This window comes from Barbus barbus, assembly GCF_936440315.1.
Source record: "Barbus barbus genome assembly, chromosome: 48".
Classification (NCBI taxonomy): Eukaryota; Metazoa; Chordata; class Actinopteri; order Cypriniformes; family Cyprinidae; genus Barbus; species Barbus barbus.
The window spans coordinates 20,551,320-20,566,594 of record NC_136726.1 but is presented as its reverse complement, the minus strand read 5'-3'; the positions used below and the strand labels follow the sequence as shown (position 1 = coordinate 20,566,594).

At 37.7% G+C, this 15,275-nt stretch overlaps 1 protein-coding gene across 1 annotated transcript in view; it reads right to left on the bottom strand.

Annotated features, from left to right (window-relative positions):
• syt7a (synaptotagmin VIIa) overlaps nt 1-15,275 on the bottom strand; it is a gene marked incomplete at its 5' end in the record, with an annotated part of 128,191 nt that overhangs the window by 26,804 nt on the left and 86,112 nt on the right. Inside the window, 2 exons of the mRNA XM_079411736.1 lie at nt 2,556-2,672; nt 10,517-10,906. Of these exons, the coding sequence (XP_079267862.1) occupies nt 2,556-2,672; nt 10,517-10,906 (507 nt within the window). The remainder of the gene's footprint in view (nt 1-2,555; nt 2,673-10,516; nt 10,907-15,275) is intronic.

Below are 15,275 nucleotides of genomic sequence, written 5' to 3'. Positions count from 1 at the left end.
GTACTTACACTATGGTTACATACACACATCTAGTTACTATGTAAGTACACAGGTATTAGAGACACAATATAAAGTGGGACAGAAAATTTTGAATATAAACAGTAAAAACTATCCTATATAATGTACATAAAATCAATCTGTACTATGTACCTTTATGCTAATTTGAGTATTATGCCGTTAGCATCAAACTTTTCGTAAATTGCGCATCACTACTAAAAGTATCATTAAAAAAGATTAATTGAAATAAAAACAGACTATTTTACTCTTTTGTATGTTCAACATATTTTTAAGGCGTATTAGAGTATCACAATAAAACGTAAAAAAAACAAACATAAAACGACAACATGCTAACGTCATGCTATAATAAAATCAACTGAAAGTACAGCTTCTCCTGTAGTTCTTCTGAGTATTACTATTTAGTCACATGCTAACATCAAACTATTGGAATATAATTAGTTAAAAATGTGCTATTTTATACAGAACTTGTCCGTATATGTATTTTTATGTTAATTTGAGTATTGCGATGTTAGCTTAGCAGCATGCTATCATTAACTCTTCCACAATCAATTTTAGTATTCTTGTAAACAGCTGTTTTGCGTCGATACTGAAAATAATTGATGTAATAGTCAATCTAGTTAGATTGAACTATTTTACTCATTTGTATGAGAAACATATTTTAAGGCTTATTAGAGTATAGTAATGTAAACACAACAACATGCTAACGTCATCCTATAATCAACTGAAAAAGTGTCATTTCTCCTGTAGATCTCATGAGTATCGCTGTTTAGCAACACTATCAAACTACTGCAATATAAGTTTAAAATGCACAAGTTTATTCAAAACTTAGCTGTACTATGTATTTTTATGCTAATTTGAGTATTGCATTGATAGCTTAGTAGCATTTTATCTTTTTAGTATTTAGTAGTTGTTTCACATCGATACTGAAAATAATTAATGAAATAGTTAAATTTAACTAAAAAGATCAACTTTTTTACTCATTTGTATACGAAACATTTTTAAGGCTTACTAGAGTATCGCAATCTAAACACAACAACACGCTAATGTCATGCTTCAATTCAACCAATTGAAAGTTCTGTTTTTCCTGTAGTTCTCATGATTATCGCTATTTAGTCACATGCTAGCATCAAACTATTGCAATATAAATAGTTAAAAATGCACTTTTATTCAGAACTTATCTGTACTATGCATTTGCTAATTTGAGTATAGCATTGTTAGCCTAGTAGCATTTTATCATCAAACTCAAACAGAATTTTAGTATTCTTGTAAATAGAGCGTCGATACTAGAAATAATTGATAAAATAGTTCAATCTAACTAAAAGATTCACTATTTTACTATTGTACTAATTTTTTTGTATGTATAACATACTTTTAAGGCTTATTAGAGTATCACAATGTAAACATGATAACATGCTAACCTTGCTATGATAAAATCAACTGAAAGTGCCATTTTTCTGTAGTTTGCTAATCATTGAAATACAAGTAGTTAAAAATTTGAGTCAGAACGTGTCTGTACTATGTATTTTTATGCTGAGTATTGTGCTGTTAGCTTATAGTAGCATGCTTTCATCAAACAAAAGAATAAAAGAATCAATAAAATAGTTCAGTCCAATTAAAAATCGACTTTTACTTGTAATTTGTATGTGCAACATACTTTTAAGGCTTATTAGAATATGTAAACATGACAGCATGCTAATATCCTACTATAATAATTAATTGAAAAAATTGTTCCTTTTGTAGTTCTCATTATCGATATTTAGCAACATGCTAACACAGGGGTCACCAAGTTCAGTCCTGGAACGCCGTTGTCCTGAAGAGTTTAGCTCCAACCTTAATTAAACACACCTGAAGCCGCTAATCAAGCTCTTACTAGGTATACTTGAAACTTCCAGGCAGGTGAGTTGAGGCAAGTTGGAGCTAAACTCTGCAGGACACCGGCCCTCCAGGATCAAGTTTGATGACCCCTGTGCTAACATCAAACTATTTGTAAACTTCTTGTGTGCCATTTTCTAGCATTAATACTTGTTAGATCAATACTAAAAATCTATTTTACCCAAAACTTGTGCACGCTTTGTATTTCCAATGTTTATTAGAGTATCATATCATTAGATTACCAATTTGCTAATGTTAAACTTTATCGCAGTCAATTAAGAGTCGGTTCTCATGAGTAGAGCTCTTTTGTGAGGTTCACCTGCCATGCAGAGCTGCTGCCTATGAAGTGCACTACAAATAACTCACTTATGAGATTTGGCTGCCCATGTTGGCAGTCGATAGCATGACGGCTCACTAGTGTTTTGGAACAGAGCTTGAGAGAAACTACTGGCTCTCATTACGATTTGAAAGAGAGAGCATGCGAGAATGCAACGCACCGCTGTGTTTGTAAATGCTGCCCCTGAGCCTGTGGCAAATCCATGCTATGATGGGTATTACCCACAATGCCGTGCTCTCTGGCAGGTGCTCAACCGCTTGCAGTGGGTTGGTCAAATATATAATGCATCTCTCAACGCACACACACATGCACACACTCTGACAGATACCTCTTGTCAGGGGGGGTTTCTTGACTGGGCGGTACTTCCTGTAGGTCTGGCAGATTGGCAAAGTCGTCCTGCTCGGCCAATCCGATCGCGAGAGAGAGAACCACCATTTTTCCTTCCCTTCACCAAGAAAATGACACACAGAGAGAGCAGTAAAGTGCAGAAAGTAAGAGTTGAGAGCGAGAGGAAACACAAGGAGAAACCGTTAGTAGGCAGTAGATATTATTAGTGTTGAGTTTGGGATATCAGCCCCGTTCCTCAGACCGCACTGCACATGTTCTGTTTGACAGCAGCTGATTTACAAATATGCACTTTTCTCATGTTAACGCTCTCTAAAGACCCAAGATCCTCAAGGAATGCCCCGTGTGCCACCCTCAAAACTAGTTCAAATAAACTCCTTGTATGCAGACCTCTCATTACCCAGTTGTGCTACCGGCAATTATTCAAAATAACATCTTTTGCATTCAACAGACGAAAGAAAGTCCTACAGGTTTGGAGCCATATGTTGATGCCTCATTTGACTGCTCCAAGCATGTAGACGAGTCCGCCATCAACAGTCAACTTGACGTCAATCCTGTGCAGGACTGTGGCATCTTCGATTATTCATTGATAATTATGGTAAATGGCATTAAATTGACCTTTCCAATATGGTGGACCGCTTACATGTAGCGGCCCATAGAAACAGTCGCTAATGAGGCATCTACTTATACATATCTATGTTTGGAACAACTTGAGAGTGAGGAAATGATGACAAAATCAGCATTTTTGGGTGAACTATCCCTTTAAGGCCTGTTCACACTAAGTATGATACCAATAAGGATAAGTACAACGATAAATATAATGGCGTCTACACAATTAATGTTCAGTTAATCATAAGCATGCTGCAGTTTTGTCGTCTGTTGCTATAAATGTACTTTAATTGTTCTTTAATGTCAGGTGGATTTTGAATGGTTGTCAATGTTTTCATAATTCATAACATAAAATAATTCTGAAAGTAATTCCAATTATATCGTTATAATTGGATATTGTTATAACTTATTGTTATAACTGCGATTTTAGTATACATTTTATTGGTAAGTCATGATTTATTCGTGAATATGCAGATTTCACGCACGATTGTCTGCATACACACACTTAAAGTATACTTGGGTTTTTATGTGTACACAAGGGTCGGTGTACAGTGCGTGTGACGCAAATTTTGTCACCAGAATAGTACACTGTATGCGCACCATTTGATATTTGTACTTTGTACGCAGAGGTCGCACATGCGCATTGACTAGGTTTTGCACAAATCAGTTGTTACACAAGGTGGCAGCACTGGCATGGGCCGTGGTTTCACAGTAGACGGCACTAAAAAGACGGAACAAATTTTGACAAATTCACGTTTTACACTGAGATGATAACAATATAATTTTAAAGCCACCAAAATGCCGTCTTCAAGTAAATGAATGGCCAAAACACATAAAAAGTAAAATTTTTAGTTGAAAACCTGTCATGTAAACGCACCCGTTGATCCAATGAGACCCGCTGATCTCAACAATTTAGGAAAGAACTACAACTACAATCTTTTTTATGTTAAAATGTGAGATTGTAAGTTGTGTTTTGCATTACAAGAGATGCAATTGTCAGACAAATCGAATATTCTGCTAAAACATGTAAAATCTTTGTTAGATGGGTTGTATTTTATGTTAAACCAAAGTAAATTGGTATCAATTGGTATCAATGTTTCATGTCAGATTTGTTTGTATATTTAATGTTAGATTGTAATTTGCTTTAAAGCACAGTCATGTGTTTTTACAATCTTTTTATGTCGCGCTTTGTGTGAATAGTTCTCCAGTCATTCCCGTCGCGTTTAGAGCAGCTCTCAGTGTGAACAGGCCTGTAAACACTCAAACTCACATTCTCTGGCACACACACATTGATTTACTGTCCTCTTCACTCAACACATTGGCTGGATCTTCTCTCTGCACCTGTCTCACTCTCTCCCTCTTTCACTGGTGTTTTCATCCCTCTCTCCCTCTCTTCAGCCTTAATTGAGAGCCGTTCGAGAGATCTGGACTAATTGTTTCTATTTGAGAGTGCCGTGTGTGTATGTGTGTGTGTGTGAGGTGTCAGCACTGAGCTGCTGCTTTCTGGGTCACTGCTCACCCTCTATCTCCTCTTCTCTTCTCTTTCTTACTTTCTTCATTTTTCTCTCTCCTTACAAATCCCCCTCATCTCTGAGCCTCAACCCCTCTCATATATCCTGCTATTAAACTCCTCTTAAACAGCTTTTGAAAGCCGCCATTTGATCTTAAACGAACAGTTCACATTCTTACTAAACGCATATTGTTACAAACCAATATTTAATATACTTTTTAAAAATATAATTTATTTATACACGCACACACACACAGACAACATATATATAATAAAATCCAAAAAATATTTAAAATAGACATACAGTATATACAATATACAATAATTAACTTAAGAAATGAAGACAAAATATATTAAATTATTTAATATAATTTTTCATATTTAAAAGAATATTCCATATTCTTCTCTATATTATTTTGTCTTCATTTCTTAAGTTTATTATTAGAATTTAAAAAAATCTTTAGCAAATGTCAAAATGAATATATATATTTTTTTGTTATACTATTCTATATTATACTATTTTTCATATTATTCATATTATGTTGTTGTGATGCCTAAATTTGTTTATAATTTTTTTTTTTAGCATTTATTTAATTAAATATTTTTTTCATGAAAATATGTTCAGGCAAGATTTTTTTACATCCCCATGGTATACATTCTTCAAAATATCTCCCTTTATTTTTCCACACAAAATGAACAGCATATGGGTTTGGAACGACATGAGGGTGAGTGAACAATACCAGTATTTTCATTTTCAGCTGAGCAATTCCTTTAAGTCCTAACCTTGTCATATGTTATTATGATCTCTTGTTCTCCACTTCCTTTCCTTCTCCTCACATCTAAAGTGGTTTTAATACTCTTCACCCCCCCCCCCACTTCCCCATCTTCCATTTTTCTTCTCTCTCTTGCTTTAAATCCATCGGTTCCTTCATATTCTCCTGGGCTTCCCTCCATTTTGGCACACTTTGGCTATTTTTACCTTTCAGAATTTAATGGCTGCAAAAAATAGCTCCTGACTGGTGCGACTACACACTCGCACACGTACGACACACACTCGTGTGCGCAACAGACAGGAATCATTATTGTCAAAAGCAATAAAAAGAGGCACTTTCCGGTGAGAGCCGGATGGGCGAATGTATGGGGATGTTCACAGGACTGTCGCTGACCACTGATAACACACCAACAACCCTCAATTACACCCCACCTCCCCCTTCCTCTCTTTCTTTCTTCGTCCTCCCTTTCTTGTTCTGCTTTTCTCTGTCTCTATGTCAGACCCAAGGCCATGTATGTGTGTCAATGACATCCCCCTTTAACCAGCGGCGATGAAATATTTAGTCTTCCGAGCATAAGCGGAACAAGGATGTTTTGGAATGGCATACTTCCATACTATTTTTGCAGTATGCATATTGTTCACAGATTGTAAATTCTCTGTATGCTCTGAAAATTATTTACTGCTTTTGCTAAAATACACAATATGCAAACATCAAGGACTACTGTATTCCACAATGCATCGGCTCTTATTTCGTCTCTTTCTCTAGGTCATTATTGTAGAGTTTCTGCAGGTAAAATTAAGACTTTTTTCAGACCTTTATAAGACCAAGTAAAGAAAATACAAGGAATAAATTGAAGAGAACACAATATAGTCTCAAAATAATAAATGTCTATTTTCAATTTCGTCTGAAAATACAGCTTCCAACAGATTATTAAGACTTTTTTAAAGTCCTGTTTTCCATTAAAAATGTCTAAAGATTCTTATCTCAGGATACACTGACTTTGAGAAGCAAAGTCTTGTTTTCTGAGTTTATAAATAAAACACAAACAAATATTTGCCAGTCGGATCAGTAAAATCAACTTAATTCAAAGGGAAAACAAGTTTTTATACCCTATTGACAGACATTAGTTATTGTTTTATGCATAATCTTGCTTAATTTTGTTAAAATGATCATAAAACAAGACTTCAAATCTTCATATTGCTTTTTTAAGTAACTGTATCTTAATTTGAGGATGTTTATATATTCATACTGGAAAACAAGACATAAATACTGAGGAAGATTTCATTTTTAGCAATGCATGCATCAGTTAATACCATTTTCTATACAAGGCCTTTCTAAGGCCTTCATTTGTGAAAGGGTGCATTTAGACTTTAAGGGCCTGCAGAAACACTGTTATTTGATCAAACCACCAAAATCTGGCATATAACTGGTAAAATAGTACCAATACCAATTGCTAAACTTAACATGCAGCATAGTCATTTCATGTGATGACAGTGTACCTGTAGCATACTTGAAACATTTAACAATGCACATACTGCATATAGAAATGTTCCAGTTATCCATACCAGAAAGGAAAAGACAAATGTTGTAGGTCATCCGACATTAAATGCATACAGAAAATCTCCACAGCATCTATACTATTGCAAACTGCAGCAATAATAATAGTAGTATGGTGGTTTGCGTTTCTAAACCTTGACTCAGACTCTATTTCCCCTATTTCTTTCTCTTTTCTTCCTCTGGCTTGGAGTAACAATCCATTTTGAGAGTAATGATTCGGAGGACAGAAAATCAATGCTTCACGGTTAATGTGAATCTGTAGCGAAGACTTTAACCTCAACACCTAACTGCGTATAAACCCAATCAAACACACATACAACAAACTGTATATCCAAACATAAACATTTAATGAAATAGTTCACCAAAAAATATACTCATAATGTTACAAACCCCTATAACAGACTTTCTTAACAAAAAACTTCACAATTTGATTTGTAAGCAGCTTTTTCCCCAATACGTTATTATATAATTATATAAATTATTGCATCTCCAAAGGCAGACAAGCTGCAAAAATGCAGAAAAGCACATTTAAAATTGTCCGTACAACTTGTGTGCTATATTATAAGTCTTCTGAATTTATACGAAGTACTCTGACTACTGTTATAGTACTTTTTTGTCCATTTTGTCCAAAGAACAGCATCAACATCATACAGGTTTGGAACAACATGACAGTGAGTAAATGATGACCGTAACTGGATAAAAACAGAAATAAAATAACAAACATATATTAGATGAAAAACTTCAACTTAAATGAAAAGTAGAAATGTTGCAAATAACTGAAATAAGCCGAAGTAAAATAAGCTAAATAGAAATACTAAAAAACAAAAACTAAAAAAATGACAAAAGCCCATAAAATTAATAAAACATAACTAAAATGAAAATTGAAAATATAAAAATAAAAGCTAATTAAAACATGAGTAAATACTGCAACAACATATAAATAACACTACTCCTTCAATCACTGGACAGAACCGGAAAAACGAGACGATGATAAAGAGAAGGATGAAGGATGAAGAATATATATCAAGCACAAGAAGTGCATCTGAAAAATGAGAGTGTAAATATCATGTGGCACAGGTTGAACTGCCATAATGGCATTTGTAGAAAATATTCAGCGGGCTTTCACTAGAAAATCTTTTTCAAACCTGTCATAAAAAGCTGTTGACCTAGCAGCGCGTCAAGACACCTAGCTACTCATCACTGAATCGCTGTGTTTAAATGTGAAAATTACAGGCCTTCTCTCGCTCCGACCCCGTTCAGTAAAGCATCTATTATAATTCAATTAAATGCGTCACAACAGAGCCAAACGTCGCATACGCACAACTGAGGCAGGCTTACAAATTCAACCATGTTACATCACTTGAGAACCATGAAATCCATCAATCACGCCGATTTGCTGTGTGTTCACGTGTGGATAATCTTGGGAAATTAGAGGATGTTCAGTCGCGTTAATTGTTTGTCATTTGAGCTGAGACCTGCCCTCCCTTCCTCCGCAGGTCACGCAGTGTCAGGCAGAGAGATTTACAGAGACGGAGTTAAACGCCGTTATATAAACCCAACCAGAGCGTCTATTGAAGACCTGTAGCCCCGATCAAGCCATTGTTATGTGCTGCAGTCGGTTGATAGTCTGCAGTCCTGTTCACTCAATAAGTCACGGCTATTCTAAGGCATTATGTTTTAGACTTCGAATAAACGTCCCTGTTTGAAAACAACATAAGTGTAACAAAGAGATATTAAATGGCTGACCAAACAAATTAATATTTTGCCATCATTTACTCACTCTCATGCCATTTCAAAACCCAAACAAATGACTTTTTTCTTCCATGAAACACAATATCTGTAAAAAATCTAATTTGCATATATGCATTTTAAAACTTGGGATGTAATTCATGTTTTGCAACCGAAAGTGCAACAGTTTAATTCAAAAACGCAATCTTTGAGAACTATTGTGTAAATTCAGTAAATTGGACTTGCATATAAGTATAAATATGACTTTAGAAGACTTTGAATATAGTGCACAAGCTGTATGGACTACTTTTATGGTGTTTAGAAAGAAGAAAGACAAACTGCTGTGTAATTACATACATGATGATTAAAAATAACATTTTGAAGTGAACTGTCCCTTTAAACACAGAAGAAGCACATTAAACATTCATGAACACACTCATACGTAGGCAAACACATGCTCAAACACAAACGCATGTGCTGACACACATACATAATATTAGTCCCGGTACCATATTTCCAGCGGCCCCCTGAGGTCCTAAAATGTGACATATTTAAACCAGCTGAGGCAGGCCACACACAAGGCAAGGCAATATTCAGTCTTATAAAACAGAACGTCATAAAACAGCACATCAGTGCAGAGCGCTGAGGGAGGGGAGTGATATTCTGCTGCGGGGCTGAAATATAGTGTGACAGAATGAACGACTGTCTGACAGAGTCTGGAGAGGAAGAGAGACAGTGGTGCAGGAACAGAGGTGAGGACAAACAAGAAGAGGCACGCAGATCATTTTCAGCTGAACTCTATGAGATTTACGCTGTTTTAATAGCTCTATTATTTCCAGTACTAAAACAGGGCTAGTATTTATGAAGCATCCCAGAGAAAGGGAACTGATGTAGTCTGACATATTTCTCAAATAATGCACAAGCTCTCATAAAAATGTGCATAAAAACGTGTACCTATAATTTCACCCAAAAATGAATGATTTATTTTGTGGAATACAAAATAATGTTTTAGAGAATGATGATTTACCACAGCTCTTTTCCTTACAATAAGAAATGAATGATGATGGACATTACTAAGTTTTAAAAAAGACAAAAAGCATCATAAAAGTAGTTCATATGACTTGTACACTATATAATTACATGATATCTTTGTACAAAGGACAGACTACAATTTAAGTAATGATGAAATCTGTGAGAGACGCATCAGACACAAAGTTATCATTTCGCTTCAAAAGATTTGGAAAGCAGTGCAAGAGTCAGCTGAATCCCTGTTATCGTGCTTCTTTTTAGGCACTTTTGTAGCTTTACAGGCCCAAGTCACTGTATGCCTTTATTTAATGGAAAAGAGCAGCGTGATCATTCCGCTAAGCTTCTCTTTTTCTGTTCTACTGAAGAAAGAAAGTTGTATGTGTTTGGAATGATTTGAAGATTAGTCAATGTCAGAATTTTCATTTTTGGGTGAAAATGTCCAATTGTTCCTATTCCTAAACCAGGGGTTCCCAACCATACACCCCCCCCCCCCCCCCAATACTGCATGTATTCCGTGTCTCTTAAATAAAACACACCTGTTTCAGATCATCAGCTTATTAGTAGAGACTGGGTGTGTCAGACAAAGGAGAGATACAAAATGTGCAGTGTTGGAGGGGGGGGGGGGGACCACTGTCTTAAACAATTGGTAAATAATTAGACAAGACTAATAATGTTAGGACATACAAATACAGGACAAAAAGGCATGCGCAGGACAGACCCAAACAGGAAGTGACTTACAGGAAGGATTTAACGTCCAGGCCTCGATTCTTTATCTGACCCATCATGTGATCCACGCTGCCAGGGTTCCCGCGAGAGGCCCGCCCCCCGGCACCTTCTGGCCTATAGCGTGAAGCTCCGCCACCTGCCGGGCCGCCCCTGGAGCTCCTTGAGCCGGCCCCGCCCCCTCCCCCAGGCCCTGCGCCTCCGCCCCCTCCGCTGCCCGGCTGGGTGTGCAGCTGACCCAGACTCTGGGAGACTGGCGGCCTGCTGGCCAAACTTGGGGCCGGAGCCTGTATCAAGGGTTGCTGGAGGCTCTGTTGACGCAGCAACGTGCGGGGCCGAGGCGTCGCCCCCATTGATGGGATGTCATCCAAGGTCTCGACCGAGGAGAGGTCGTGGTCAGACAAACTGTGCGGGCAGAGCAGGAGAGAGGGCAAGGAGCGAGAAGAAGAAGAAGAAGAAGGGCGGGAGCGACAGAGGGAGGGACGAGGAAGGAGGAGGAGAGAAGGTGGGACAAGAACAAAAGGGCGGGGACGAGGAGAAGGATCCGAGGAGGATTTTGAAGGGGTCGGAGGAGGAGCAGGGGATGCAGATGGGCATGGAGGAAAGGAAGTCGACAGGTTGAAAGGAAAGAGTTCGGAATCCGGGTGAAGGAGAGTCAGGGAGTCGGTTGAAGACAGGAGAGGCGATAACGGAGACATAGAGGAGGACGAGAGGTTCAGGGACGGATGGGGGCAGAACGGAACAGCCAGAGAGGAAAAGGACAACGAAAAGATGGTGTTGTCAGAAGGAGAAGGGGGTAGAGGAGTGGAAGAAGGAGGAGGAGGAGGCGGAGTGCGAGGTGTAGGTGGTGAGAGGAGGAGAAGGAGAAAAAAGGAAAGAAGCGTCAAACAGAGGCAATAGCCACCGTAACACAGGTAGCAGAAGAGACCACAGCCGCCCTGGTCTGCATGAGTCTGCAAGTGTGCGTGTGCATGTCCGTTCCCGGCCCGAACGTGACTTCCCTGAGCCGACGGCGAGCGGTGAGCGTGCGCATGTGTCTGGGAGGCGTGTGAGGCCTGCTTGCGGCCCGCTCCCGTGCGTGCCTGAGTGGATCGCGGTGTGTGACGCGTCTGCCCTGAACGACCGTGCGCATGTGTGTGCCGCGGCGTGTGTGGCGTCAGTCGGCTGCCACCGGTTCTTCCGGGAGACTGTTTTTTGGTTTGTTGAGAGCCTCCCATCTTCACACATCCCTCTCCTCCCTTTCTTCTCTTAACTTTGCATGTCGTTTCTTGCGACACTCGTTTTAAGCAACGCCACGGCCCCCTGTGTCCCTTCAGCAGCCAACCAACTACGCTGGCTCATCCGTCATTCTTTTGTCCTCTCCACCCCTCCCTTCGCAATTACATCCCTCTGTTTCACTCATTAGCCCTGTTTCACTCTAATCTCAAAACTGTGTCAAATACACATCTAAAACTTCACAATGAGTTTCACCTGAGCTGAAAACACGATTCCTATAAAGATTCCCTGGCTATTGTATCCCATTTCAGCTTGCCCAATCTCAGCAATCCCACACTCCCTGACAAAATGTGCACAAATTGTACCTTTAGGGTACAACAGCTTGTCACTGAGGCAGTAACCTTAAAGGAGGAGTGTCCAAAGCTGCTCATGGAGGTCCACTGTCCTGCAGAGTTTAGCCCAAACCCCATTCAAACACAGCTGAACCAGCTAATCAAGGTCTTTAGGCTTGAAACTACCAGGTGTATTGGGGCAAGTTGGAGCTTAACTATACAGGACGTTGGCCCTCCAGGAGCAGGTTTGGACATCCTTGCCTTAAAGGGACATCTTTGAACCTTATTTACCCCTAAAAGGTTCATACTAGCACCTTACGGGTAAAATGTTACTACTCTAATGTACTAATGTGCACCTTTTAAGAGTAGACCGGTGACAAGTGTCAAGCTGCTGTACCCCTAAAGATACATTTTTTGCAAATTTTTTTTTGACAGTGCCTGTCAGTGAACATTTGAAAGAATTCATTAAACACATTTCAGAGTGATTTAGAGCTGAATATAACAAGAAGTTTATGGGACATAACATAAACTTGCTCCAGTGGAGGAAAACCGTCCTGGTATCAAATTCAAACTCAAGCATGAAAAGTCATTCACATCCCATTTTACTTCTGTAATGTGACATGCTTTTATGTGAAACAGGATATTTAATGAGGAAATGCTGCCTTCAAATACAAGTGATTTGGTTGCAAAAACATTCCAGAATTTCTTCATGACTTTTCACTTCACAGGAGATATTTTTAATGGTTTTGCATCAAAATTAAGAGCACATTAAGTGTGTAATTGATGCTTTTTACATGAAATGTAGTTGCCGCTACATAAATGCCGCTACTTTTACATAAATTTTTGAGTCTTTTTGACCTGGATATGCAGAGTAAAGATCAAGTTCACTATCCAGAGTATCTCAATGGTTGCACTACTTTTTCAAACTGATCCAAATTTGTTATTATTGCTCTATCCTTGACATAAAATGACTGTTAACTTCTGTCAAGACTTTATAAAGGCTGTATTACGTGCAACAGTAGCCTAAAACAATGACTAAATATCTACTTGACTATTAGTTAATATTATCTTCTTATTCAGTGTCTTATATTTAAAAAAAAATCCTTTCACCCTTCACAGTAGGACCAGGAACATGTATTAATAAAGTAAACAGGGACGAATTTGGTTTCATGTTGACATTAATGAGCTGGCATAGGGCATGACTTGCACCGGCTCAACTGGTTAAGCTGATAAAGGGCATCAGGTAGTTGCAGGACAAACACCAGGGGGCAAAACAAGCGTAGTGGAGAACAAGATGTAGGCAAGAAAGAAAGTCAGAGGAAGAGAGAGACCGGGAAAAGGGGGTGTGAGACACAAACACAAGAGACAGACACATATAGCTGCCTTAAAATAGAATCCAATTACAGATGGAGAAAAACGGAGGGCGTGTTGAGAGAGAGAAGGAGAGAAGAACGAGGACTGGTGGTATGGATGGAGTGTGAGAAGAGAGAATATGTGAGGTGCTGGAGGAGAGGAGGTGTTAGCGAAGGGTGTGAAGAAAACTTAAATTGAGCCCCCTGTGTGTATGTGTGCGCAACACTTGCTGTGTGAACGTCTACACACAAGCGGCACACGGATACAGTAGCGTTTTAGCAGCTCTGGGTGTGTTTTGGTGATGTAGCGTTTTGTGAGGTTTGGTACCTTACCTTGGTAATTAGCTCAATATAATTAACATGAAATGAAAAATGTCTCAACTTAGTACATGTTCCTGGCATTATTTTGCCAAATTCATCAGTGGTCCGCCTCTAAAATGACACAAATTTTGTAATTTAGTGGCTGCTGTTAGCAATCCAGTTCACAAATCTGATGGATAAAACAACCCATGTGGATAAATGATTAAATAAATAAATATATTGTGAAATATGTTGTAAAGAGCGTTGCTTAATGAAATATGTTTTTCAAATATTATATATATATATATACATATATATATTAATTTTTTTACCATTAAAAGCCAAAATCTATAACAAATGTAATTCTAGGGCCAAGAAAATACACTTTGAATCATCAAATAAATTTTTCATAAATGCAAAAAATAGACAATATAAAAGGTATTTAGATACAATATACAAGAATGGCCCAAAATATGATGAAATATGCTGCACGGCTTAATTAAATATGTTTTTCAAATCTTAGCATGCAAAAATATATTACAAAATATATTTAGTGGGCAGGAAAACACATTTCCAATCATAAAATGTTTTTGGAAAATGAAAAAAATAGACAATTAAATATATTTAGATTGACAATATAAAGAAAATGCTGAAAAACAAATAACTAAAACTTACTGAAAATATATTTATGTAAATATGTTGTAAACTATATGTTAGCAATATATTTTTATTCAATATTCAATATTTTTTTAAATATATAGACATTTATTTTTAATTTATGTATTTATTGTGGGCTTATTTATTTTTATTTTTTTAATTTTGCTGTATGGAAAGTCTCACCCAACTTTCTTTTTTTTCAGACTAAATATAATTTTACTCAGAAAAACACCAGATTGCAGAGGTAAAATGGGTTGAAAACGGCATTTCACTTTGACTTTAAAGGTGTAGTTTTTAGTTACACTGTAAAACGCTCTGTTTAACTTGTTATTTCCTTGAGTCAGTTTATGTTTAGTCATGTTTTTTGGGATCTTGTTTATGCCAATGTCTCAAATGCTGACCTCAGACTTTGCTGTCCTCACTTAAATGAGCAAATGCCCCATAGGAGGCGCTCATAAAAACCCTCCTGAATCTACCGCTACAAATGGGACACGCAGCACGCTGCCATGGTTCATGAACACATGCAAAAGTCAGCATGAAGTGCATCATTCGGGACAGGGCCACATCTTTGTTTTGTCACGTTTTGCTGAAATCAATCTGTCTGGTTTCTCTAAACCTTTTCTCACCAACGTAATGATATTTCCTCCTCTCCCAGGATTCGCTTCACACTGCTGACAGATATAAATTTAGGATTCACTGAAATATTAAGCACATTTATAGGACGTTTAATGCATTAATATTTTGTGCTACACAGTGTCACTTGTCGGCAATTTAAGATTGAAAATTTGTGTTTAACATCTCCAGCTATAGAAACGGCTTCTATAAAACTTTAACCTTATGCTGACAGCTCTGAAAAATCTGGTGTTAAGAAACTCAGACAAATTATGGAAATTTGTCATCGAAACACATCATATTTTC